Source organism: Drosophila guanche, unplaced genomic scaffold, assembly GCF_900245975.1.
Source record: "Drosophila guanche unplaced genomic scaffold, DGUA_6, whole genome shotgun sequence".
Taxonomy (NCBI): domain Eukaryota; kingdom Metazoa; phylum Arthropoda; class Insecta; order Diptera; family Drosophilidae; genus Drosophila; species Drosophila guanche.
In genome coordinates this window covers 2,678,617-2,706,553 of record NW_022995755.1, presented here as the reverse complement: position 1 = coordinate 2,706,553, position 27,937 = coordinate 2,678,617, and the positions used below count along the sequence as shown (strand labels likewise).

General features: G+C 43.7%; 1 protein-coding gene across 1 annotated transcript; it reads right to left on the bottom strand.

Annotated features, from left to right (window-relative positions):
* Window positions 1-422: 422 nt before the first annotated feature.
* Window positions 423-27,867, bottom strand: LOC117589545 (protein kibra). The gene is made up of 9 exons (XM_034281549.1): window positions 26,970-27,867; window positions 5,049-5,350; window positions 3,313-4,984; window positions 3,071-3,251; window positions 2,583-3,000; window positions 2,199-2,510; window positions 2,015-2,135; window positions 1,743-1,952; window positions 423-1,677 (listed from the first exon to the last, which is right to left on the bottom strand). The coding sequence occupies exons 1-9, from the start codon at window positions 27,203-27,205 to the stop codon at window positions 1,254-1,256; spliced, it is 3,876 nt and encodes a 1,291-aa protein (XP_034137440.1). The 5' UTR covers window positions 27,206-27,867; the 3' UTR covers window positions 423-1,253.
* Between the last annotated feature and the right edge of the window lie 70 nt (window positions 27,868-27,937).

The window sequence follows — 27,937 nt, the reverse complement described above, 5'->3', positions numbered from 1 at the left end:
TTACAATCGTTTAGGTTATGTCAGTATTTTTTTGTTTGTTTATTGCACAATTACAATATACATGTTCACTTTCATATAATTTATTACAACTAAAGATACTACAGTATACAAAAATATGTGTGTGTGTGTGTGGGGGAGGCTATTCTTCAGGTAAATCTTATGATGCACTTAATTTTGTGGGGGGGGCTTGACGATTAGGCTGGGTTAACATCAACAACAGCAAATCTGGCGCAGAGCCTTAAATACGCGCATACATAGTACGAAACCTAAACTTAAATAGAGCTGTGGGAAGCCGTCCGGCTATCCACATTTTAATTTCGCTTCCCTTTCATACAAACATTTCGTTTAACAGTTTCTCCTCTCCAATTGGAGGAGCATAACAATTATTAATTCCAGTGTTTTTTTCTTATATTCTTTTTTTGTTTGCTATTCATTGGTGGTCTGGTCGGGGGGGGTTTAAGGCGTGCTTACAGTGCTAGTTATAGTGACGATTATCTAATATGGTACATTCACTTCTTTATCTTTTTTGTGTGTGTGTGCCTGGTTGTTTTTTTATGGTTTTTTGCGCATAGGATTTTTTTATAAAAAAAATTACAATGTAAAGAATTTTGTTTTGAGCTTAACAAAAACGCAAGCCAACTAAACTAAACGATTGGGCTGTGTGCACTCGCACTTGATTAATATCAACCAATACAATAATAAAAAATAAATATGTTTCCGTTTTATGGTCTGTGTTTGGGTTCGGGTTGGGGTTACTAACTAAATGCCTATAAAAAAGTATTCATTAACATTCTTATATTTTGTTGTTGCTCAAGTCTTAAGAATACAGTTGATTTTCAATATGAATTTGAAAGGTATCGAACACACAATGTGCGCGTTTTTGCTTATGTTTGGGTCCCTCTTTTGATGGGGTGTAGGGTGTGTGGTTGCTCTCTTGTATGGTCATCAGTGTGGTGGGGTGGGGGTGTCAATTTGTACAACTGACTATGTGTCTAGTTAGGGCTAAATGTTTAAACTAAATAAAAGTACGGCTTAGAATATAAATAGAAATATCATTTCTAGCATGGTTCTCTTGTTGCTGGTGGTCGCTGCAGGCCTGGACCTGCGCTCACACGTTTCTCTATAAGGCACAGATATTTGTTACATCAGTTTGTTTTATACACATAAATACTTGTTGCTTAATGAAAATAAATACTACATTAATTACAAAAATGTACAGCGAAGGTAGAGTAGGGGCTAGGGCAGGTCTACAGCTACACCTCCACGCCATAATTGCGATCCACGACATAGTCGTAGCGTGGCTGATCTGGCTTGTCTGCACCGTCCTCAGCAGCTACAGCTGGCACAGCAGGAATAGCTGCAGCAACAGCTGCATCAGCTGTGGCTGTGGCTGTGGCTGGGGCTGGGACTGTGGCTGGTGCTGGTGCTGGCAGTTTTGGCACTGCTCCGCTTGCGGCTCGATGGTGGTGCTCACTGAGATTCTTGTTACGATTGTTGCTGGCCACCAGCGCCGTATTGATAGCAATTGCCGTCTCAGCAGCATTGTCCTCATCCTCATCATCGTCTTCTTCCTCCTCCTCTTCCTCCTCCTCGATGGGATTGTCTTCGGGCAAAGTAAACTCGCTGGGCAGCTCGGGCACGGACAGGCCCTTGCGTGTGAAGAATGAGATCTTCTCTCTGCAAAAAATATAAACAAATAAATACACAGAATAAAAGGAAAGTTTGTGTAGTGGAAAACCTACTTGAATGACACCAAATCTGGACAGCCCTTGGGCACCTTGGTCTTCCGCAGCTTGTGGATTTCTTTGGCGGTTTTCATGAGCAACTTCTGCAGCTGACGCTCCTCGGGGCATTTGGCGGGATCGGCGCGTGCCACCAGACGTTGGAACTCCTCATTCTCAATGGCCCAGGCGGCAATAAGAGGATCCTTGTTCTCGCAGGCCTTTTGCAAGCTGTAAAACACATAAATTCGTTTATGTTTTACTTCTTGGGGTTGTGTTTCGGTTACACTTACACTTCTTTGAGGTTCTGCAGCTTGGCAATTTGATCGTTGAGGAAGTAGAGCTTGCTGTGCTGCGCCTGCAGATCCAGCTCCAAGTCCAAACTGGTGCGGGGTATGTGAGTATGATGCAGTTCTAGAGTTAAATCAATGTTTAGTAAGCTTTCAACTTTGCTTTTTGTGTGTGTTTGTTCCTTACTTGTGACTGACTTGGGCGTCTTTGTGTGGAAGCGCAGGGAACGTCGCTCAGCGGCTCCCCGCTGGAACGTGTGCGGTGCCACGCCACAGTGCATGGCCGAGTCCGAGTCGCTGCGATTAAGGCGACAATTGTAGCGATTCTTGCTGACCGCCGCCGATGGGGTAAAGGTCTGTGAACGCTTCACGGGCCTATCGTCCATCAGTTGAGTGTGGGAGCGCAGCTTCTCCGGCATAAAGGCGCACTCGGTATTCGTTTCCTTGTCGGCATACTCCTGCTTCATGTTCTGCAGATAGGCATCCAGCATGCAGCCAGCTGTTGATGGCAGGCAACCGATTCCATGCGTTAGTTGAGAGAATGTTTGGGTAACAAAAAGCAAATACTTACAGTTCATTAGGCCCACATCACTGACGAGCTGCTTGTTGCTGTCCTCCTCCTCCTCATCGTCATCATCCTCATCATCGTCATCGTCGTCACTGCATTCCTGGCCATTGAGACGACCATTCTGTGGCTGTTCCTCGGCTATTTGCGCCTGCAGCTCCAGCGGCGGCGCCTGATTGCGTGTCAGCGTTGAGGTCTGCGAGGATGTGATGGTGGACTCATCCGAAGATTCCTCCCTGTTGTTGTTGGTGCTGCTGCTCGTCGAGGAGTTGCTGGCCGCAACGGCGGCTGCTGCTGCAGCGGCACTCGTGGAGGGAATGTCCAGCGACTCAAAGCTGGGAATGAATTTCGAACTGAGAACATTGTACCACTTCAATGTGGAGTCCTCCGGATTAAACTCGGCCATGCTGATCTGCACAGTTCCCTTAAAGTAAGAGAAAAGTGAAGGGTTTATAAATTCGTTCTCATTCGTTTTGTGGCTGGTTTTTGCTTACAATAATCTCCTCCTTTTGGCCTGTCATTGAGACAACAGTCACCTGCAGGCTCTTGGTCAGCAGCTTATCCAGCGATATGGGCACTGCAAATGTATCATTGAAGACGGGCTTCTGAAAGTCCCCCAGCGCCTTGGTCCTTATGGAAGTCAACGAATTGGGCAGCAAAGCGGCACGCAGGTAACTGCAGAGAGGGGACAAATTATGAGCTAAAGCCTCTTGGGTTGCTTTTTTCTTGTACTTACACCTGCGAGTTATCCGTTGAGGCTGTCCACAGTGCCAGCAGATTGTTGGCACGCTCCAGGGATACCACCAGGACACCCTCCTGCTTCAGATACTTGAGTCCAATCTGCACTTGGGCCAACTCTTTGCGCGGCAAATGAGCCCGCGAAGCCTCAAAGACACCCGAGTCCCCGGCCACAGACTCGTTGCTGACAGCCGCCGAAACGGAGCGCGTGTTCGAGGTGGAGGAGGAGCGGCTGAGCATCTCCATGGGCAGATCCAGCAGCGAGGGCTTCTCCGAGATGGGTGAGAGCGGCGCAGCGGCCAGATTGTGCGGTGAGTTTAGATTGAGCTTCTGCAGCTTCGCCTCCAGCATCATGCAGTCCAGCACAGTGGAGTCCAGGTCGTAGGGACGTGCCCTGACCCCAGGTGCACCGATAGGCACTGGGGGCGGGGCTGTGTAGGCAGGCGGGGCGGGCAGAGCATTGGCATAGGTGGGCTCCTCCTTGAGGGAATGGGCTGGCGGCGGCTGCAACGGCAGCGGCAGCTGATCGGCCCCCGCATTGTATTTCATTGGCGATGCGGGCGGCGTCTCCATGGACAGGCTGCTGCGCGGCGACAGCGATACCTCCGAGGACTGCTGCTGCTGCAGCACGGGATGGGCATGGATGGGGGCCAGGCGCTGCTGATGCTGCTGGAAGAGACGCTGCGAGCGCCGGCGCAGATCCACGACATCGATGGGCGAGTCGACGGCAAAGGGATCGATGTAGATGTCCGTGAAGCTGAGGGCGCTCTTGCTGCTGGCCGTGGACAGGGAGCCCAGGCTGCTGCCGCTGCTGATGGAGAAGGTGCTCTCGGAGGAGAACGACTTGAGTCGCTCCTCCAGCAGCTTGGTGGACTTCAGGGCCTCCTGCAGCTTGTCCAGCAGCAGCTGCTTCTCCTCGTGGAAGCGCAGCCGATTGGCCACGCACGTGTTGTTCGCCTCGTACGCCTCCCGGAGGTCATCCTCGAGCTTATTGCGGGTCGCCTGGATCACCTGTTTTTCCTCCTCGCTGCGCGACTTCAGGGAGATGCTGTTGAGGTCGTTCAGCAGCTTCTCCTTCTCCTGGATGAGCAGAATACGATCCTTGTCCGACTCCAGTTGGCCGGGCTCGATGCGCTCCACATGATCGGCCAGCTGCTGCTGCAGCTTCTTGATGTGCTTGCGCCACTCCGCGTACTGCAGCTTGGTCTTGGCCATCTCCGCAAAGCGGGCACCGCCATTCAGATGCTCCCCAGCGCCGCCGCACAGATCCGTCTGGCTGGCCACGCACACACGATCGAAGGGCGAGGCGGCGTTCATGAGCTCGGCATTCTCCTCGTTGATCTGCTGGCGACTCAGCTCGTTCTTGATCTGCACCAGGCTGCGCATGAGCTCCTCGCGCACCTTCTCGCCGGACACCAGCGACTTGTGCACCTTCAGCATCTCCTCGCGTATGGCCTGCACCTCGGCAATGTCATAGCAGCCGTTCTGCCGTGCATTGATCTTCTCGCCCACCGAATACAGCGTGTTCATGCCCCGCTCCGTGTAGGATATATCGTTGGTAATGTGATTCAGCTCCTGCTTCAGCTGATGCACTCGCTCCCGCGCCAGCATCAAGTCCGCGCGCAGCAGCTCCGGATCGTGTCGGCTCATCGAGCTGGATGACGAACACACTGGAAAAGGGAAAGGGATTGTGTCAGCTGCAAGCTCCAATCTCTGCTTTAATGGAATACTCACGGCTACTGCGACTGGCGGCCAGTTTGTTCAAATGATTGTACTCCTCCTGGGCCCACAGCAGACGCTGCTGCTTCACGTCCAACATTTCCCGCTTGTTCTCCAGCTGATCCTGAGCCGCTGACAGATAATCGCTCAGCATCTGCTCCTGCACGCTCTTCCACTCCTGCCGCGGATCCTCCAGCTGTGTGCTCTGCGCCAAATGGTTGATGTAGTAGGGCCCGATATTGGGATCGTAGGACTCCTCCCAGCCCATGGGCAGCTCATCGCCCACACAGTCCTCAAATGTTTGCGGTTTTGTGTAGCTATAAAGATACAACAAATGGGAGACCATGGGCCGTTAGTCTTTGGATCTTATCGCTGTGTGTTTACATATTGACAAAACAAATCGCTAATGAATTTCCGCCCCTATCTAAGATGTATCTTTCCCTCTCTGAACGTGGCAGAAGAACCTGTTTAACTGGGGGTTATGGGAGTTCCACTGTTGTGTTCCCACGCCAGTTAGCCAGCCCCCCAAAGTATTCGCTGTATTCGATAAGATTACCGGCATTTCCTTTCGAAGAGAGAGGGAGAGAGAGAGAGACGTCTCCTGGCCATAACAATTCCAAGCTCTACCGCAGACCCATGCCATGTGGAATGTCTGCGCCAAGTTTTGCTTTTGTTGTTGCCAAACGAATGCCTCTAATCTTATCGAGGCCACATTCGCATAGTGCGGCAGAGGTAACAAAACAAAAACTGGCCTGAAAACCACAAAAAAAGGAATAGAAAAACAACACTGATGACGATGACAATGTCTTTGACGTTTTGCGACCAGCCACAGTGCCCCACCACAGATCCCTCTGTGTCTCTTGGCTCCTACGTTCGTCTTCGGTTTTTGTTTGCGAAACTCAATTTCAATATCAGGCAACAGCATTTTCGCATTCCAACGATAATTGCTAATCTTCATGGATTGATTGTTTAAATATATTTACATATACATACATATTGTACGTACATATCTCTGGGTAGAGCGAACCTTTTGCGGTTGCCACTTCAAATGAAAATATATTTATGTACACATGTTCGAGGGCTTTAGCATATTGTTTATTAATCATGGGCATGGAATGCGTTCAGCCATTCAAAAGAAAAACGAGCAGCTATATATACAGTGCGTTTCTGCGTTGCAGTTCAATGGTCGATATCTGATTAAAGGCGAAAGCTTGCAGCAAAAGTTCATTAAACGTCTGATAAAACGATCGCCAATGGGTCTGTTATGGCATATAGAAGCAAATTTGGCTAGGGAGACAATGAACAAGGAACAATGGAAGATCTGTGGAAACTGGAACCGTTCAATAGTGAAACTCTGAAAACTGAACCACTAACAAGAAACACCAACTCAGAGGTAACTCCCTTAAAAACAACCGAGAGGAGCTGCTGCATGACTCAAAAATATCAATGGATAAAGCATCGAGGTAATCTGTGAGATGATTTGAAACAGTTATCAAAAAGTGTCAGCCATTATCCATTACAATGAATCGGTTTATTCGGCTGCCAAATAATATAAATGACAAATGCAATGCATTTATTCATAGATAATGTACTCGTGTTGATTATAGAACTAGTACACAATTACACTATATTTAGTGATTAATTGTCATTAATTGTTATCTAAATATTCAAGCACTTTTGCAGTGTCATTCGTTGATTGGGTAACGATTATTGTGTACCTTATCGTACTACTAGATGTCCGAAAATACGATAAATAATTTAGCAGATTGCAGCTAATATGCGTGTCAGAGGAGAGTTAAGTTTTTTCTGAGAATAATATCTGGACACGGGCTTCTGTTTTTTCTGTTTATTAGACTTTTTTCGTTTATTCGTTTCGCTTTTTTATCTGGAAGCGAGTGTTGACGTAGTCATTGGAAATAACATTGTACGCAGCTGCGTTTAACAATCGAATTTGTTTATGATCTATCCAAACAATCTCACGTTCAAGATGCGGAGCACTGACTAAAGATCCCATGGTAGGGAATTCATCATCATAGAGTACTCCACGCATAGTATCTGACATTTCCTTTCAAGTGTTAAGGAATCGCAATCATTAATCAAAACCCCTTAGCTGCTACTCATTCACGTAAATCTTTTGTTATATTTGGATGGATTTGTTGAACAAACATACAATTATTCACGCGATAGCAAAATTGATTTCATTCGATTGCGATCGATGACGTCTTTGGGAATGGAATGGATCGTTCTACTAGAAAGCAAAGAACTTTAAAATATTCTGCTTTTAAATACACAAATTGTGGAATAAATTATAATTCATGTGCTAAAAGATTCTGCTAAAATCTTACATCTTTCGACGTGCCTAGATCTAATAGATTTACACGAAAATGCTGTGAAGTGAACGTGCACTTGGTCAGGGACGCCGTTGAGTTATTGCCGATAACTGATTATAAATAATTATTTATTGTGTTTTGTGTTGATTAGGTTATACCAATACATTATCGCAGGTGTCAAAGAGCGCAAGTTTGGATGGTGGAATAGCGTTTTGTTTATTTTAATATTTCCTTTACAAGCCAAAAGTTTTGAACGTAATTGTTTGTCTGTTGCTCCTGATCCTGTGTCCGCTTAGAGCGAATCAATGCTGGATTTCTTCTTGCTCATGCCAAAAAACTCCAGCCAGGTCTTCTTGCGCCCCGAAGAGGAAGCGCTGCTAGCTGCTGGGGGCAGCCCGCCATCATTGGAGGCATCATTGTCATTAGAGACATTGTGTGCTTCCTGCACCTGCATTGTGGTCCCTAAATTGTTGGCTATCATGCTATCAACGCTCGTGATCGTTGACAAGGTCCTGGATGGTCGTCCGCTGGCCGCAAAGTTGGCAGCCATTGCCATGGCCATAGCGGCGGGCGTCACTTGTGCGCGAGCCACTGCTATTGTCTCTGGAGCTGGAGCTGGAGCTGGAGCTGGCGCTGGAGCTGCTGTTGGTGTTGGAACTGGAACTTCCACCGTCTGCTCTGCCACTGTCTCCTCGGGTTTCTGCTCTTCTGTAGCAAGCTGCGTCAAGTCCACCGCACTGGGTGCGGGTGTGGGATCTCTGTTCCTGTTGCGCTTGTTGCGTCGCAGCATTTTGTTAAGGAATGGCATACACATTGTGGTGTTGCGAGAGCTTCAAACAATTTACAACAGAAAAAAAGCTGAATACTGAATTTTGGAATTTTGAACTGAGAATTTAGCTGTGACAATTTTAACGGAGACAATAAACAAACTGACTGCTGACTGAGCGGAATCCTGGAATCCCTTGATCCGAACAATGTTCATTTCATCCAATTATTCACTTGAAACTCAAAACTCGAAGCAAAACAAAGACAAAACATTAAAGACAAAGGCAACTGCAAAAGAAAAGGGCAGTGGGAGGCAAAACTACATCAACGAAATAATAATTAAATAAATAAATAAATAGAGTCAAGCTGATATACAAAATGCAGTCGGAGACATGTGCCATGTGTCTCTCTCCTCGCTGGAGACGGGTGCACGGGTCCAAAGCTCCACATTTGACATACAAAACCAATCTCACGATCGACGGAGACAATCACACAAAAAAAAGAAATAATAATAATAATAAAAGCTACAACAATACATGACTTTGACGACGTTCAGAGATGGTGATGTGGCTGGAGGGGCTCTTAATGGGCATGGGTTGGGGTTGGGGATGTCAACAGCAAGCAAAATGGTTTCATAATTTCAAATCAACAAATTTTGTTGTGTTTATTTTGTCAGTGATATTTTGTTGTTCTGTTGAGTAAATGGCACAGTTGCATATCGCCCCCGTCTTTTGTTTATTACGATTGAACTTTGTTGGATAAATAAACGGGGGAAGAGGAGCGCAAGCCCGAACGAACCCAAGGTGTAAATAGCCAGTAACTTAATAGCTGATTTGTTATTGTTATTATTGTCCCATGGATACATTTCGCCAGTCTACAATTGGTATGGCTGGCAGCACACAGAAGTTCCATTAAAAATAAACAAGCCTCATGATTCGACAAATAAATTATGAATCACGAAGCATTATCTGGAGAATCCTGACAAGATGTTCGTTTAACTGGCAGGCAAACACGATTTAAATTGCATTTGGTTTCTTAATTAAAGAGATTCTCTATCAGTTCCAAGACTTAACTTTAGTTCTTTTATTGACATTTCCACTTATGATCATCCAATCCCCCACTCCCAACTGTCTGGGGGTTTCCTCACTTAACTCAATCAGAAGCCCTTTCCGTTTGACAGGTGTCAAGTGTGCTGACGCCGCCCTGCCCCCCGCCTGTCTGACTGACTGATGCCCTGGCAATTTAATTCGGTAAATAAACGGCTGCCGTTTTATGGGTCTTTAATTAACTCAATAAGAAAATCGTATGCAAATTTTTATGGGTTTTCCATTAGCGCTTGACCTCAGCGACACTACCAAGCTGCAGTCGCTCCGGGCCCAAACAAATCGAACGAGCAGACAGCGAAAATCAATGAAAAGCCCCAGCAAAGGCAGAGGCAAAGGCAAAAGACAAGGCTTGGCCGAGCCCAGCAAATGGGTGTGCTTGTGTGTGTGTGTGTGTGTGTGTGTGGGCGTGGCAGACGTTACCAAGTAATAGGGCTTCCTCATTGGCACTTTTGCTGATGCTGGCCAAATCGAGCAAAGGCAGTCAAGCCAGGCAACTAACGAGCAACTAACGACTTGTTGGCCTTTTAGCAGGCAACTCAAAACTGACTTTTTGCGGCCCACATCGAATGTTACGTGCGAGAGGGGGAAGAGTGATATGATATGCCCGTATGGAATGAATGGTTGGGGGGTTTGGTACACCACTCGAGTGTGTGTGCTGCAGCGGGGACCAGAAATCTGCATAAATTAAATTATATTGTAAACAAAATATTTATGGCACGGCGACGACGCTGGCCGCCCGATCAAGCGCTGTAATAAATTCGCGCTTAAAAAAGAAATAAAAACCGATGGGGTGGGGTGTTGTGGGGTGTTGTGGGGTGGGGCGGGGTAGAGTGGAAAAACGAGTTTCGAACCACAAAAATATTTCAGCATGAATTTCGTTGTCACAATATGAGTTGTTTAGTGGGAGGGGGTGGGGAGAGAGGCGAGAAAAATAAAAACTACAACGGGGCGGGAGAAGACGGAGACGGGTGCCGCAGAGAAGCTTTCATTAGCCAGCACTTAACTGCACACACACAAACACACACACACACATGTTTATGTGTGGTATGTGAACAATATTATTTAACTGTTCACTTTGGTTTGGTTTTATGCTAATTTCTCAGGCCATAACATAAGAGAAATGTTCAATAGAGTCGACCATTTGATGACCAATAAACAGCAAATGAAGAAATTTTTGGCCTCGCTCAACTCAACCATAAATTATTACCATAAATATCATTCATGGAATGTTAATGGATTTTTCAAGAATATTAGCCAGTCTTTTATTTTTACAACCATTAAAATTCTGTTGAAGCGGTTTCGCTTTTGCTATGCGACTTTTTCTCCGAGTGTAAGCCTGAAACTTAAGACCATTTCTATGCCAAATTCTTGATTCAATCGATAAAAGGGCTCGCAAAAACAACAAAAACCCCGCTTCAATTTAAATTCTTTTCCAAATGGTTTTTTCTTTAAAAATAGATTTTAATTTATTTCAAACGAAGTGAACATACCACAAATTAGCGGACCATTCATGGAAAGACAGAGACTATGCATGGAGCCGGGCCTCTGAGTCTGAGTCTCAGCCTAATATTATTTAGCAATTCAAATCAAGCCGATGAGCTGTATAAATGTTCATGTCCGAAATACGCATAGCATTAAGAAGACCAAAAATACAACAACAAAAATAATATGCATAAAAAACAACCACAAAAATATATAAAAAAAAAAATAGGCTGAAGCAAGTCACGTAGCCCCGTTGTCGGATTTACTCTAGTATTTCAATTGTTTTCGCTTTGGCGGAACTGAGACACCGAACACGCATTGGAGTCGCCAAGTGTTCCGGTTTATATTTCACAGAGAACTCAGAGCACAAACTCAGAGTTTTGAAAATCAATTCCATTTGAATGGATCTATGGCAGATATCGTAAAGTCTCCACATTATAACCCAGTTTGCGCGGTGGAAATCAACAGGCAAACAACATCACCTTGACATACCTACATAATCGATGTATCTCAGGAAATGGTGTTTGTTTTTTATGGGTTATAATTACTGCCAACTCAGCGCAGGAGGAGGTAGAACCAACCCAGCGTTACGAGCGATTGTGAAATATGTTTATGGTTTCAGAACAATAGAAATGTTTGGCTTGGGATTCCTTTGCTATCATCTAATCAAAGGTCGACAGACGTTGTTAATATGGAAGTATCGTATCTTCCAAATGTTTGGGACACTGAACTTTTATTGAATTATGTCAGTTGGCAATTAGCCAAACAAGATAAGATATCCGAAGGGGTAAGATATTAATTGGAGAACAAGATTAATGCAAATAATGCAATTATTTCCGGAAATGAGAACCAAAAGTGAGCCAAAATGAACCAATTTTGATAACTTGTTGTGACTGTAAGGAAACTTATTAAACACACTGCACATTAATGGGCGTGTCTGGCATTTATCTGCAAATAAAAGATCTAATCTTTTTCAAGATTAACTATTCTTTACACGTAAAAGGGCAAACAATACAAAAATAGCGAAAATAGTGACAATCCCTAAACAAATCCATCATATTTATTTAAGGAAATTTAACTACATTAAATGTTAATCATTTTATTTGCTAGGAAATATTCCATTTAAAATTCCACAGCACAAAGCAATCAGGAGAACGCCTTAATTATGATCTATTGCTGCTGGCTCATGCCCACCGATGGAATGTTTATGGAATGGAATGTTTAATTATAAAATCATTCATTCCGCATTATTTGTTGTAAAATTATTTGTGCCGCCGCCGCCGCCGCCGCTTCTGCTGCTGCTGCTGGTTCGGTTTCAGCTCCACTATCTGTCAAGCGTTCACAAATATTTTCGAGCTTAATCAAATTACGCTATAAAGGTCGTCCGTTCGTCCCTCGTTTTATCTTATCGCTGGCTGTGCGAGCGGCTCGTTGTCGTTGACGACTTTTTCAGCCAAGATTCCACACAGATATACTTCCCGCTGGACATGTTGGCACTCGTTCTTATTGGAAAAAAAGATACCTACTATTATGCTGCACTTCCTGTTGGCATATTTTCTATTCTCACACTTCCACTTCCTTCCGCTGGGGGCTCATAAAATGATAAATGATAAAAGGCGGAAACCACTCGAGGAGGAGACTCAGCTAAGTGTCAGGCAGTGGGGTTGGGTTATCAAATGCATTTTACGATACCATCCCAACCCATCCCATCCGATCCGATCCTCTATGAATATTTTAGATACAATTTCTCGAGTCAATGAACTGCAGCCCAAAGATAAGAGACAGAGCCTGAAGGGCAGGGCCTTAACACTCTTGGGGCTCATGGGTGCCATCCGGATGGATGGTGTGTGTTTTTCTCTCTGGTATGTTTTGTATTTTCTAACCCGTTCAGGGGGTTCTGGCTCACTGTCTGTCCCCGGCAAGTGGGTGTCAATTACGGGTCCGGTGCCGACCTCAGAGCTCACCACTCGAAGAAGAATGTCGTGGGCCGATCCCATTAGTCACGCTGGAAACATGACTGGGCACACACCAACCACACCAGGAGGAGAAGAACTGGCACTTATCCATCCACAGAGATGGAGATACAACGCTGATGATCAGTGCTTTGGTTCGCCTCTCAAAATGTTGTTTGTTTTTTGCTTTTGGTTTTGTTTTTTCTACATTTCGAAATCACAAAATGTCTGGCCATAAATTCCAAAGTGAACAATTGAAATAAATTTTTGCGCCATGAGCATGCCGACTGCATACGAAATGAACTATTAAAAAATTCATAGAATTTATACACAAACACACACACACACATACACACACACACGCGCGCATACACATGTAGAAATCAACCCACACATACAGTTACACCAGACGTAAAGAGCGCCCACTCGCGGGGCCTCATGGCAAAATCCAAAAGCCAAAAGCAAAATAAACTTAAATTGAAATTTATGATTTTTAATGACCTGTTGACGGGCGCATTCGTGTGTCTGTTTGCCTCTCTGCTTAGTGCGCATTCTATTTGCAGGCACTGTAATTGCCAAATATTCGAAAGCCGCTCGTACCGAGCTCTATCAGAAAAAAACTAAATGAATTCCCATGCAAAATGAATGCTGATCGATTGAACATTCAAACACACAAAATATATGCAAAAAGAACGCTTTAGAATCGCATGATTGGATTTCATTTTAAATGTGGATATTGGGTACGTGCAAAGCCAGAAGAAGGAGAACTAAATTTAACCAAAATATATGTTATATTCCTATGCGACATGTCAGCTTGGAAATGGATAACGACTTTACCTAAAGAAACGTAAACAGTTTCCCCTATGTGATTTACCTGCAGAAAAGGAGTTGCAGCCGTTTTTATTTGCTATCCTTCTAGTTTTGACCGACCTCTGCAAATATATTCCCATGCTCCAGGGAGATGTCCCAAAGAAATACCTTTATAAAAATATCTTTTGTTTGATTTTTTGTTTGTATCTCTAAGTTTGTTAATTTGTTCGTTCGTTGTTGGTCTTGAGAAATATGCAAACGGTATTCAAATACGTCAACAAAAATTCTTGGTATGCGCATTATAAAAGATTTAAATTGGATGGAATGGACACGACAAGACAACTCGGAAACATTTCTCGTGTTGCTGGCAAACGCCCACGCCAGCCTCAACCCCATCCACACACATCTCACATCGCACATCGCACATGGAGAACATGCCAAAAATGTTTCTACCGATCTTCGTGCGAGTGTACATATATTTTCACACGAATTCCTACTAAATATACATATTGTATATGGAAACCTTGGCCACGTCAAGAACAAATACAAATGCCGGGCAAAAGTTTTGTTTTGCTTTGTTTTTGGGTGAAGAGGCAGCAAAGAAGAAGAAGCTCTTCAGACCGACTTCAAAAGTGTCCACCTGTGCATTTTTCTTGGACTGACATTAGTCGATTCCGGGAACGAAACTGCTCAGCCACAAGATGGAGACAGAGAGACAGAGATATTCTTGTATCTTTTGGGTAGGGAATGGAATGGAATGGAATGGAATGGAATGAGAACTGCAACAGCAAGAGCTCCAGTGTGCAGCTATTAGCCGTAAGCCATCTCGTGTTCCTCTATGTAGAAAACACATACAAACGGGTAGAACATGCATATAAGTATGTACTCTCGCGTATAAGGTGTGTATGCATGTAGTTTGTGGCCCCCCATGCCCCTCTCCACTCGTACGTACATCGTGGTTGTACTCTGTCATTAACAAAACAACTGTTGCGACCTTCACATACCAGAGCAGCCAAGCGACTGTGCGCCAAGCGAGTTAAGTCGAGGCAGCCCCCCAACCAAAGCAGATCGCATACATACATACATATATGTAGATACATCGAATATATTGAAATAATAAGGCGAAAAATCCGACTGCAAAACGTGAATGCGAACGCGTACGAGACGTGAACGTCTCCGCCTGCAAAAAAATATTACGATCGACTCGACTTGCGCGTGTATATCGTACATCGTACGAGTACGAGAAGAGTATCTGATAGAATTCAGTCCGTAATATGCGCGTACTACCCAGAGCCACAGAGCAAGGGAACTTCCATTCCATCCACGCCATTCCATTGTGTGTGTGTGGAGACGGAGGAGAGGAGAAGCTTGGGGCCGGTCGCCGCATTCCTCACATAAGGTCGTGTGTGAATCGAACTTGGGGCGAGCACACACAGCTAGCCCCCACACCATAATACTGGGAACACAGCGAGAGAATATGCATATGTAAATATGTACGTATGTATGTACGAGGATGTACGAGAGTGCTGTCAGGGGCAGGGACATTGCTCATGGGGGAAATTTTCAAACATTTCCCTGGAAATATGGTAGCATTTTGCCAGCATTTTTATAGCATTTTATGGCAGTTATTTGAGCAAAATAAAAAATATTCTGTTTAAAAAGAATTTATTTAACAGGTCTAAAGAAAAGTAGAATAAAAATAGAAATAACAAAAAAAACACTTAACGCAGCTTTGAATTTTTGAGCAAATAGATTTAGAAAATGTTTGACTTGCTAGGATTTGTATCTATTAAAAATATTTGAATAAATTAAAGACAAATTATCGTCTAAATTTGGTCAAATTAATCCACTTAAAGCCTGCTACAAGCTATAAAATATACAAATGTAGTCATTTATTTTTAGAAAAATAGATTGCCAAAATCGGCGACTTTTAAGAATTTCGGTCTATTTAAAATTCTCAACGCTTTCTGTAGACATTTTGGCGATTCGGTCCACGAAACGAAAATAAAAAGAAATATTTTTATAAATATAAATGTACATATGTATGTAAATGTGAATGTACATTTGTATGTATGAACATACTATGTATCGTTTGGTTCTGCAGACAGTTTGGGAATTCACATCAGGGCCAAAATTATTTCAAGTATTTATTCATTTTTTGTGTGTGTGTGTTTTGCTTTACATGCCAAATACCTTCCCGAGCGTGTTATGTTGTCTGCAAATAATCATAATAATAATAACAGCAGCAGAATGAAAGCGGCCCAGAAGGTGGGGAGAGGGCGGAAAAAATGCCGCATGTCAAATGGGCCAATTAACATTTCTGTTATTCGCCGTATTTATTTTTGTGGCTTTTCTTCTTCGCGCTGTTTCGCCTTTTGTTTTATAAATAAATAGGCTTTTGTTTAAGATTGTTTAATTTTTTTTCTCTGTGTGATATTTTTGTTGTATGCAAAAAATACCAGCTATATTTGATGGCATTAAATAAATTATGTATGCTTCCCTGCTTCTTCGTAGTCCGTCTCTGGTATTCATTGTTTCCCCTCCCATCTGTTAATGTGCCATAACAATAATTTCTATATAAATCCGCTCGGCACAAAACCAAATTCCAAGATATTTCTTGTGTCTTTTGGTCTGTTTGTTTATCTTTTGCCCTCACGAACAGGCACAGGCACACGCACAGCCATGCCGATCGGATCCGATCCGATACAGTGGAAAGAACTTGAAAGATTTCCAATTTTATGGTAAGCGCTCGTGGCATACCATGGAATTTTGGCCGGTTCTTGATGTGTTGCTGTTGCTGTTGCTGTTGGTGTAGCTGCTGTTAGCCATAACCGATTGGCTTTTATTGATTAAAGAATTTTCGGGTTGTTTTGTGGTTTTGCGTTCTAACGTTGCTGGGCATCGAAAAATGGTATGGCGGTCAGGGTCGGGGGGCCCATAAAGATAAGTGAAAAGAACAGAAAAATTGATGATGATGATTCCTACGGCAAAGTGGAAATATCTATGAATATAACCAACAGATTTGTATACGTCTATGGAATATACTAAGGGTGGGGGAATATTAATAATATTTAATTGATTAATTTGTATATTTTCTAAAATGTGACTGAAGACTTGAATGCGACGTCCCATAAGAGATCCATGGGACCATAGCACTATTCCTTAGGATAAAAAATTAGCTACAGCTGATTGGCAAATTGCCAGTCACGCGTAAACGGTGACGGATAAAAAAGGATTATAAGAGCTGAAGAAGGTCTGGCCATGTTAATAAACAGATGCTCAGAACTTACCAGAACTCTATCTACATATTACCTTATATGCAGAAGACTGGGTTTAATGTCAAACAAGTTTTGACTATCGGCTACATTTTGAATAAATTGATTGACAATTAATATCTGCTTCTGGCGCGTGTTTGATGTCCCATAAGGAAAACAAAATCTATATATTGCAGTATAGTTGTATTATATAAGCCTATTTAGATATTCTTGTGGTTCTTGAGGCAGAGACAAATCAGATGAAATATTTATTACCAGCAGCAGATACATTGTACACATTTACATGTATGTTTGTATGTATGTACAGAGGAATGCGTGTATGTGATCATTTACTCTGAAGCAAACAAATAAACAAACATGCATAAATAACTCGTTGCAATTGCAACAACAACAACCATAGCAGCAGCAGCAACAAGAAAAGCAACAACTGCCTCCAGCAAATCAACTCACACAAACATACACAGAGAGAGAAAGACAGACATCCGATAGAGCGAGTGAGAGAGGGTGACAGAGAGATACAACTATGAGCAGCGACTGCGCAGCTGGCAGCGGCTCAGGAATGCGGTTTTGACAAGTTCTTCTAAAATTGTACGGCAACTTTTGCTATTTACGCTATGAAACAACGACAACAACCGACCGAGAGCAGCAGCGAATGTGTGCGAAGGAGCACGGAAAGCAGAACATGAAAAAATACCAACAACAGCAATAGCACAAGATGGTTGATTAGAGAGGAGCTCGGGCCGTCTTATTTGGGCACGAGGCGAAGCGAGTATTTTTAGGCACCAAGGAAGAGACATGGAGAGATATTACGTGGAGACAGCGAGTGAATTAAACCAAAATAATTATTAAATTAATTCATATACAATTTGCTAGTTTTTTCCTGCTTTAGTTCGAAATCCAACAAATAATTATCGCTTTTTTAAGCCAGTACTCTTTGTTCGATAGTTTTCTTCGGTCATGGTTTGCCCATCCTTGGGTGTGATCGCTGTCACGAGAGAGAGAAATAGAGGGACAGAGAGCGTGAGAGGGATGGAGAGCAAACTAGGGGCTTGGGGGCAGCAGCAGCAGCAGCAAACTATGCAGCAATGTCGTCGCCATCGTGGGGCTAGTTGAACGAACGCAAAGACTCTGTGGGCGAGGGGGCGTTAGGCATGCCGAACGAGGTAAAGTAAATGCATTTTGTGTTTGGAAATAGGCTGACGACGACGACGACGACGACGCTCTCTGCCAGCAACAACAACAGCAGCCATATTTGTTGTTGTTGAAAAATATTTCAAAGTTGCTGTGAACTCGCAGCGACAGCGGCACCAATTGAATGCAATTTGTTTGTGTGTGTGTATGCATTTATTAAAGCAATGCGCGCGTTGCCTTAAATGCCAAAGCTGCTACGTGTGTACATACATACAAACATATGTACATATGTATCTATGCATTACATACATGTGCATACATAGTATGTATGCTTGCATCAACTACTATGTACGCTACGCCCTGCTTTTTGTATTTGGCAAACATTCCAAGCGGCTCTTGGCTTGGCAACATTTTCTGCAGCCGCTGATGCTGGCCTCTGCTGCTGCTACTGCTGCCACCGCTGCTGCAGTTGCAGCCCATACAAATGTTCTTATTTATGTACATATTTTGCCAGGCAGCAGCAGAGCAGTCAGGGGAGCCAGGGGGAGAAGTGGTGCAAAGGCAGTTGCTTTGACATGAATGTCAGCTTTGCGCATTTAAGCAGTTTAATCAACATTTTTTTTCTTTCTTTCTCTGTGGCTGTGTTTCTGTTGCGCTGCTGCTGTCTGTGCCTCACTATAAGCGTCTCTCCGTCTCTATCCCTGTCCCTCGCACTCTTTCGCTCCTTTAGGCAACTTCTTCTTGGCCTAAGAGCCGGTTTTGTTAGCCAGGCCCATGCCAGGCCAGGCCAGGCAATACCATGTGCAATGTGCATCCTATGTACGTGCCATACATATGTACATACTTATGTATGCATGTACTGATGTATGCTAGTGCTTGCATCAGTATCCCAGCTAGAGATGGGCGTGTGACAAAAGATTCTATACGCATTATGCATAAAGATGCATGATGGAAGATCGTTTTTATAAGGTCAGAAACAAACTTGAGCAACAAATTTGGGTAATAAATCAACTCCATTAAACATTCGCAGCTCTAACAACTCATTCCCGAGTTGAATACAATTCTAAGCACGATCTGCAAACGATTTTTCGCTCTCTCTGTGGCAATAAGAAATTCCTTTGGGCAGCGTCAGAATGTTATTGCACCGCAAAAAGGGAGCGGGAGAGCTGGCTGTGGCTCCGAGAGCTAGGGGTTTCTTGCCATGACCCACAAACCAATAAATTCCAGCTTAAATATCTCAAAAATGCAGCCACAGCGAGCCAGCCAGCCCAGTCGAAAAAGAGAGGCAGAGGAGAGCGAACGAGCAAATGAATTATGCGCTGTGGTAAACATTTTGACAGCAGCACGCACACACAGAATATACTTTGCAAAAGATGCACACACACACACTGATACAATTTAAGTGGTATTTCAGGAATGCCGAGATACAGCTACATACAGTCCACATATGGCGTGTCCCTCCTCGATCGTTTTCCCCACCCTCAGACAGTCTCTCTCTCTCTCTATCTCGCTCTGTTACGCTCCCATTCTGTTTGCCTTATCACTTCATTAGGCCATAAATTCGACAACAAAACGAAATTCCACAGTTGAACGAACGACCTAAGCGAACGGCAGCAGCAGCAAACAACTTGAACACCTACAAGATACACAGTTACAGATTCAGATACATTCCACGGCTTCGCCACCCCCCCCCCCCCCCCCCCCCCCCCCCCCCCATCCGACCATGTTAATTATGCTGCTGCTGCTGCATCTGCCCCCATCCAAAAGATACAAAAAGGCGGAAAGAGAAGCATAAAAAAAACGTATACAAAATGCGCGTGCGCCTGCGCAGCAGAGGCCATCCCATCTCCACTTCCCCTGCCGCATCCCGCTTCAAGCATCTGCAGCTGCATCTTCCCTCCGCCACTGGGGCAGACTTTAAGAATATGTTATGCGCACTCAAATGGCATTCGGAAAGTGCTACTGAAAAAATAATACAAAAGTTTCGTGCGGCCAACAAAAGGGACAGAGACAGACACAGTAAGATGCAGCGAAAGAGAGATGCAGATACACAGAGAGGAGAGCTGTCTTTTGTGGAATGTCTTTGTCGTCGCTGGATCTCTGGTTTAGCCCATAAAGTATTTAGTCATGGCATGGCCCAGCTCTTGGAACAGCTGATTACAGCGAATATCCCCACCACAGTCCATTGTCTGGTGCAGAGACCGGAGCGTGTCCAGTGCCCGCCCGATTAGGGCAATTAATTGCCGGCGATTAAGCTGAGAGCAAGAGGGAATGCAGCACACAGTAGAGACTGCCACTTGAGCAACATTCCCCGTGGATCAGTAGTGGTCTTGGGTCTACATTCTTTTGTATCTACTGTACAACCTTCCCCTGTACAACATGCGCGCATCCGAGGAGGCAACAAATAAAAACACATGCTCATGGCATGGCCTGCCCTTGGATATATCCCATTCCCAACCCCTCCACGTTCCCTTTCCCATCCACACACAAGAGGAATCTTTACTGATCTTCCCCTGCACATGCCGCTGCGATGCCCTGAGAATGTAGGAACCAACATGTGTGCCGCTGCTGGGCAGATGGAATACTCGAACGAACATAGCACAAATTCCAGACACAAACTCAAGAGGTTAAACATGAGAAAATGGTCGAATGGTTGGACGTATTCGACTGGAAACACGAGTATTATTACATCTATTTTCTCAGACCCTAAAGCAATGAAATATGAAAATTGCATGGCAACAAGAGAGATACTATATTAGCAGATACCGATTAGTGGGTGCTCCACAGAGAGATCTTCAGTGAAGTAGGGGGGAATCGGCATACAAAATATGTATCCGTATCGTCGTGCACACACAAAAATGTATCTCACAGTGCCCCCACCCCATGCCAGCCATCCATCCATTTATCTTGAGTGTGCACATTCCTGGACTTGTATTTTGATTTCGTTTCGTTTCACTTGCAGCCGCAGCCGCAGCCGCATGCCGCATGCATGGAAAATTGCTACCTTCGCAGAGAGCTTTTTCGTTTTTTTTTTTTGGTGTTTCGTTGAGGCTCCTCGGCCAACGACGACGACACATCACGATCCGCGCAACAGAGACCCCAGTCAGCATATGGCGGACCAGACGATGATCCAGCAAAGAGCCAGGGGCCGGCCCAGGCCAGCGTCCAGGCAGCTTGAAATCCAAATCCAAAAAACCCATTTTCCCCCCCAAAAGCACACACACAACACATCCAGTAATAACCAGACCCCAGACCCTATCCGAGACTCGCGGGCAGGGCAGGGCGTAGAGTAACTTAATTTTCTGCTCACGTTTGCAGTTTTCTGTAAGTGAAAAATTGTTTAGCTGCGCGAATGACAGCTGAATTATTATGAATCGATATGCTGGCTGGCCGGCCGGCCACTCGCAAAAAGTTCATGCAAAAAAAATGTATTCGAGTATGTACAAAATTATGGGGGCTAGTCTGATCGGATTGCCACTCCACGTAAGGAGAGAGAGAGAGAGAGAGACTGAAAATACATTCTGCGGATACCAGAAATAGTTGATTTATTGGGGAGTGGATACAACGATGCATCTTTGTACGAGCAACTAGAATGCATGAGTAGAATGAGCAAAGCCAAGTAGAGTTTTTATATGCTTTATCCAAGTAATTTCTGGGTTTCCACCAAGCTCATCCTGTAGAACTAAAGCAAAGAACCCAACGAATCGATCAGGTGTTGACCGAATCTCTGCTCTAAAAGTGAACTCTTTCCTGTCTACCATCTTAATCGATGTGTCCATGTTCTGTCCCTGGCTCGGCTTCCCTCTTAATTAGCACATGTTGAAAAGGAAATCATTATGCTTGATAAAAATCACAAGTGTTGATTGCTGAAGAACCTTCGAGACAACAGGCCCGACATGCAACAAGTGCCGAGACACAGGAAAAGTCGTTGCAGATCTGTCGTTGTCGTTGACTGGAAGTTGTTGCAACCGAAGTTTTTAGATGGCAAAACCAGCAGCGGGTATTGGTGGAAAAACAGGCGCTAAAATGGGCAAAACATGCGGTTCCCGAGGAGCGACTAAAGTTCGCTTATGTATCTGTCAGATACATTATGTACCCATGTGCCTATCTTTGGCCAGAGTGTCGCTGCGGCCGCTGCTGTTGCTGCTGTTGTTGTTGCAGCCTGCAAGTGCAAAAGAAAATATTTTTGAACGCTTTGGGCCGCCGCCGTGTGCACAACAAACTAGAAAATGTTTCTGCCACTTCCACTGCTATGGCTGCGCTGCTGGCCAGTCCGCGCGTTGCATTCATGCGCGTAATCAAATTGTAATCACGGCTTCGACTTGCTGCTGCTGCATGTGGCAGGGAGCAGCAGCAGCAACAATTTTTACCCTCCTTCTCCTGCCTCTGCACCTCTACTGATGTTGTTGCTGTTGTTGTTAAGTGGAAATACTTGTTGCACAAATGCAATGCATGCTGTTGTTGCCTGTATCTGTTTGCCTGCCTGCCTGCTGTCGCTGCTGTTGCTGCTGTTGCTGCTGCTGTGTATCTGCATCTGTTGCTCACGTACAGTGGAAGTTGCCTACGAGCATCTTATCTTGCATTCATGCGCGAATTTTGAGCAGTATATCATATAAAATAAATGGGCCTAAGCTCCGTATAAGTTCTGCATATTTTTTTTAGGGGTTTCTACTTTATTGCAGAAACACTACTAGATCGGCGCATTATTAGGGCGAACAGTGATAATGCAATGGAAATGAACTAGTTTTTATTTTTGGCATTAAGTTTGTGGACCATTTTCTGCATTTAATCAACAAAATTTCTGCTAAATGAATTAAATGCAAACCACATTTCATTGCAACACTATTTTGAATGTGTCGTGTGTCACTCCTTTAGCAATTATCACTGTAAGTGCCACAGCAAACGGCAATTGCATCTGCATTCTTTCCACTTTTCTTGCTGAAGTTGCAGTTGTTGCTTTTGCTTTTTCTGTTGCTGCTGCTGTTGCAGTTGTTGCTGCATTGCCTTGTGCAATTTATTAAATGAAAAATGCCGTTTTGCAGCTTTCCAAGTTGCTATACAACATGCAGACATACACAGAAGAGATACATACAAACATACACATGTATACATGGACAGCCCCTGTACGAGCAGTCCGTGGATATATGCATACAATATCCATCCAGATACTACTCGTATGTGCACATGTGGCTCTATGGCTGCTGCCTGGCATCTTTCGCTGCAAAAGCCAAATTGAATTTTATGCAAATTTGTTGCTCGTTTTTAGTTGCGATAGAAATCGCCACATCTAATGCATAATGACTAGCACACGCACACGCACACGCTGCGGTGCTGCCTCTCCCATTTTCCAGCTGCCATCTTTCAGCTCTCATCTCTTTTCTCGACTGGGATGGATGATTTGCGTTCTTTATGCAATTGGCAGCAGCAGCAGCAGCAGCGCTCGATCTAACGTTCCGTTGATCGGTCGATTGTTTGTATCTGTACATGGCACAGTGGCTGCTGTGAAGGCGGAAGTGCAAGAATTAGAACACTGCTTCAATCTGGATTGAGAGTGGAACTTTGAGATACTTTTCTTATAATCAGAAACGCACCTTTCCAACAACAGTTTTGATTTAGACTTTAGTGAATAAAATGTTGAGCAAAATGCCATGTGCTTGATGCATGCTTTTCTCTGAGCAAAAAAATAGAAACCACAATAAAAGAGAATTTCGTATGGTTGGTTGATGAGGATGATCGTTTGATCATCAGTCAAATCCATTAAGCGGGTATCTTATAGTCAGCTTAGTAGCATTCTGAGTCGATTTTTTGCTTTGCTATTGAGACTTAAGATACAGATTTACGGAGCCACTGCCGGTGGCGCCACTCTGTCCGACTTATGACAGGCCATCGTTACCGTTGTCCGGCGTTGGTCGCTTTCGCTAGGCCTTTTTGGCGGCGATTTTTGTGTTTATGTAAAACAAACGAGTTCGAATTCGAGTTCGAGCCACTATCACAACTGGTAGCCGCCGACATATTTTGTTTCTTTTTATTTCCAACGTGATTTTTTGTTTTATTTTTTGATCACTTATTTTTTTTTTCATTCCATGAATAGATCGAGAAACTGTCACCAAACACGTTTCTGTCTGAGCCCCGCCACACACAAAAATATTCCACTGTGTCGACTGCCTTGTTATAGCCAAACAATTGGCCAAAAATATGGCAAAACAAATATACAAAAAACACAATACACACTCTCAAGAAAGTAAAAAAGACGACGGCACAGAAATGCCATTCGCGATGTTAACTTTTGTTTAAATACAAAAAAAACTACAAGGGAAACAATTAAATGTACCAAAAAGAAAAAATCGCCTTAATGCAGTACAAACAAGTGAAACATGACACAAAAATACACATTGGAATGGAAAACGTTTGGAAATAATAAAATTGGTTAATGTTAAAGGAGAAAATATTCCAATTTGATATTCCAGTACATTTTTTAATACCTTAAAGATCCATGCTAACAGATCTCTTTCCCTTCTAAAACGGAATGCACAATGCCCAAAGAGCTCTCTTTTCATTCAATTAATCATTCTCAATAGCTAATTAAAAAATTCAACCACATAATCAACAGAATGTTATTCAATTAAATCAAACCAAATCATAGTAGTTATTGTTTCTCTGGTATTTTTGAAGTACACTTAAAATACATTAATGATAGCAATTTCCGGTAAACGTTGCACAAACATTAGAAAACATCACGAAAATGTAGACCACAGTCACAGCACAAGTGCAATTGTCGATAACATTTCAAGGGTATCCCCAATTCGACCTTGTAGATGAGCATTGGAATATATGTTGTTTTTTTTGTTGTTCTGTTTTTGTTTCTGTGATTTCTGTTGGTTGTTTGGCTCTCAGTGCGCGAAACGTGGCTAGTGGCGGGAGGCCTTTAAAGGCCACCCGAGGGCTGGCTCGCTTCTCTTTATTGTAGAAATTTATTTATGGTTTATTGGAATTTATGCGCGCTACCGGCAGCAGTTTTTAAAATTCAATATCAGCTCGTGTGGGGGGTTGGGGGGGGAATCCAACGAAAGAGAGAGCGATATAAATGGCGAAAAGCGTGAATAATTTTCGGATGAAAAATATGCGAGACGTGCGAAATGCCAATAAAGGCAATAATGGAGGCGAAAAATGCAGGTTTCAAAGAAATCAATTTGGAAATACAAATTCGTTGAAATTAAGGTGGTCAAAATATACGAATTATATTTTTAGGGGTATATTTAGATCGAAAATAATGTAAAAGAAAGTTCAACAATAAATGTGAAATTAATTTTTTTCGTGGGACCTTTTGATCGCTAAAGGATTTTTTTATTATAGAGAAGTTATTAATAAATATTCCTTTTGAAATTCTATTTGTTATAAACAAAATAATTCTATTTTTAAAGAAAATCCATTAAAAAATCGTAAACGATAACAAAATATCTATTTTAAAAACTCAGAATGTAATCTTTAAAAATGTATTCAAAATTATTTCAAAATCTTTTAGTTCGATATGCTTAAGATCCAGCCAAAAAATGCATATAACTCGGGACTGTGTGTGTGTGTGTGTGTGTGAATGTATAATCTAATTGATGTATAACCCTAACAAATGCGCAGATGTTTCATTTCCAAAGAAATAAAATCAGAGACAGACCGAGAGAGAGAGAGAGAGAGGGGGAAACAAAGCAAAGAAATTCCTCAGCGCTCAACGCTTGGGCGTTTAATTCAGTGAAACATTTTTAACAATGTCCATGCAATTTGAAACAAACAAAGGGAATGTTTGTGTTAATTGAAAGCGTGAAGAGAGCGGGAGAGAGACGCACAGATAGTAAAGAGTGCGAAAGAAATGGGTGGGGCAGAGAAACGAGAGAGCGGGCGAAGAATGTCAGAAATCAATTATTTCGAAACTGCAAAAATTCCAATGTACATTTTGCAATTGTTTATGAGAGAGACATACAATATATACACACACGGCGCAGTAAGAGTGAGAAGGAAACAGAGGGCAGAGAGAAAAGATATCCGAGCGAGAGGCAAGACAAACAAGAATGGCTGCGACCTTTTACATACACTCGAGGATTGATCGTTCCCCTGACAACTGTAAAATCTACTAATCTAATCTGGCTGAAGAAAAATTTAACATGGGAATTGCAGTTGCAAAGCTCTTGTCGAAATCATAATACTCTCACCACCGTAAGGGTATTTAAATGTGAGCGAGCGACGAACGACAAACTAAAATGTATCTATGAGATACATGGCCTGATGTAGTGCGGTGCCTGCCCCCTTCCATCACCACATCTCCAGATCATGCCACTCTGGATCTCTCTCTCCTCTCTCGCCACTCTGCTTCTTTTGCTCTCTTGCACTCATTACGTATGAGATTGTTAGTTGTTTTTTGCAGATCATTCGCTGAGCTTTATTTAACTTTTGCTCTCCCATTTTTCCCTCTTCTCGCAGCCCCTTCTGTCCAACAGCCATTGCCCCGTTCGTCGTGCTGTACATTTATTTTCCCTCTCTTTCTGCCGTACATTTCATTGCAATGCTCTTTCCATCTGGCGCACATTTTTACTCCTTCTCCGTCTGCCGCATACCTCTTTTCACCACTCTCTTTCTGCCTTTTACATTTCATTTTTTGTTTGTTGCCGTTGCCGCTGTCGTTGTTTCTCTCCCTCTCTAGCACTCACACACTCTCTCTCTCTCTCTCTCGCTTCAGTTTCGGTTATATTTGGAGTCTTAATCATCGCCTTGGAATGTTTACTTAAGGCTTTTTTGTTGTTGTTTAAAATATGTAATTTATTTTGCTTTGTTTTTGTGGTGCTTCTTCTGCCTCAACCTCTCGCATTCCTTTACAAACACATGCCCACAAGCAAACACACACTCACACACACACAGACACAACACATACAAGTGCAACACGCACCTTTATCTTTCCGGTTCGAGCGCTTTTGGAATTGGAATCGGAATTTATATGGGTTTTTTTTTGTAAGCTTCCTGATCCGCTCTCTCTCTCTCTCTCTCTCTCTCTCTCTCTATCTCTTGTAGGTGGTACTGATGAACATGTGTATAGACTTACCAATCTCTGGGATCCAGCCATGTGGTCTTTTTGTTGATGTGATCTATGTAGTAGGTCTTGCCATCAAAATCCTTGGCAATGTCCCAGCCGTCCGGCAGGGGGAAGTCGCTGTGGGGCCCGTGCTGGTGGTGCTGATGGTGGTGATGGTGATGATGGTGCTGCTGGTGCTGTGGCCGCAGATGGTGCGGATGGGGCTGCAGGTGGTGCGGCGGCGCCGATTGCTGCAGATTTGGCATCGTGCAGCGGGGGAGTCTGTCCGGTTCCAGGGGACTAAAGGCGGTCGGTCAGTCCCACACAAAAAAACTTGTCACTTGGCGCGCGCTTTTCTCGTTTTCTTCACCGTTTTTTCTCTTTTCGGTTTCTCTTTTACGTTGCCTTTTGCTTGTACATATTTTCAGCGATAATAGAGCGCACACACTGAGCGATGGGGGCCGGGGGGATGGGCTTTGTGCATTCCATTCCAACACAAACACACGCACACTGCCCGCAGGCGCACACTGGCACACGCGATACGCACACTACCAACGACCGCTGCTCTTACTTTTCATTTCGTACTCGCACAAAAATTACTGTTGTTTGGCGCGATCTGGCAGCTGTTGCTCCTTTTCCGCCTAATTGAAACTAATTAACCAATAATTCAACGCCGTTGGCCTGTTGCTTTTCCTCTGCTTCGCCGCCAAAACACAGTCAATTTGTCCGCGACGCAGCCGCGCCGTTCCAAAGTTGATATAATCGATATATACTTATTGGATAATGTATATTTCCAGGTGATATTTTATCAATAACTATGGATTAACCCGACGGAATTTTCTGAATTCAGAAAAAAATTCGACAGTATCTCGTTGTTCGATTGCGCGCGGCCGAACAATTTTTGGTATTTAATCGCTGCATTGGATGGTCGCACGACGATGAATCCGCATTGACTACTTCAGTTCGTTGATGGGGCTGTCGATATTTTCTAGAAAGCG

Coding starts and splice junctions, on each gene's coding strand:
- LOC117589545 (XM_034281549.1), bottom strand. CDS start 27,205: ATGCCAAATCTGCAGCAATCGGCGCCGCCGCACCACCTGCAGCCCCAT. Junction 5,351..26,969: donor TGGCTGGATCCCAGAGATTG/GTAAGTCTATAC, acceptor GTATCTTTATAG/CTACACAAAACCGCAAACAT. Junction 2,511..2,582: donor TGATGTGGGCCTAATGAACT/GTAAGTATTTGC, acceptor TGCCATCAACAG/CTGGCTGCATGCTGGATGCC.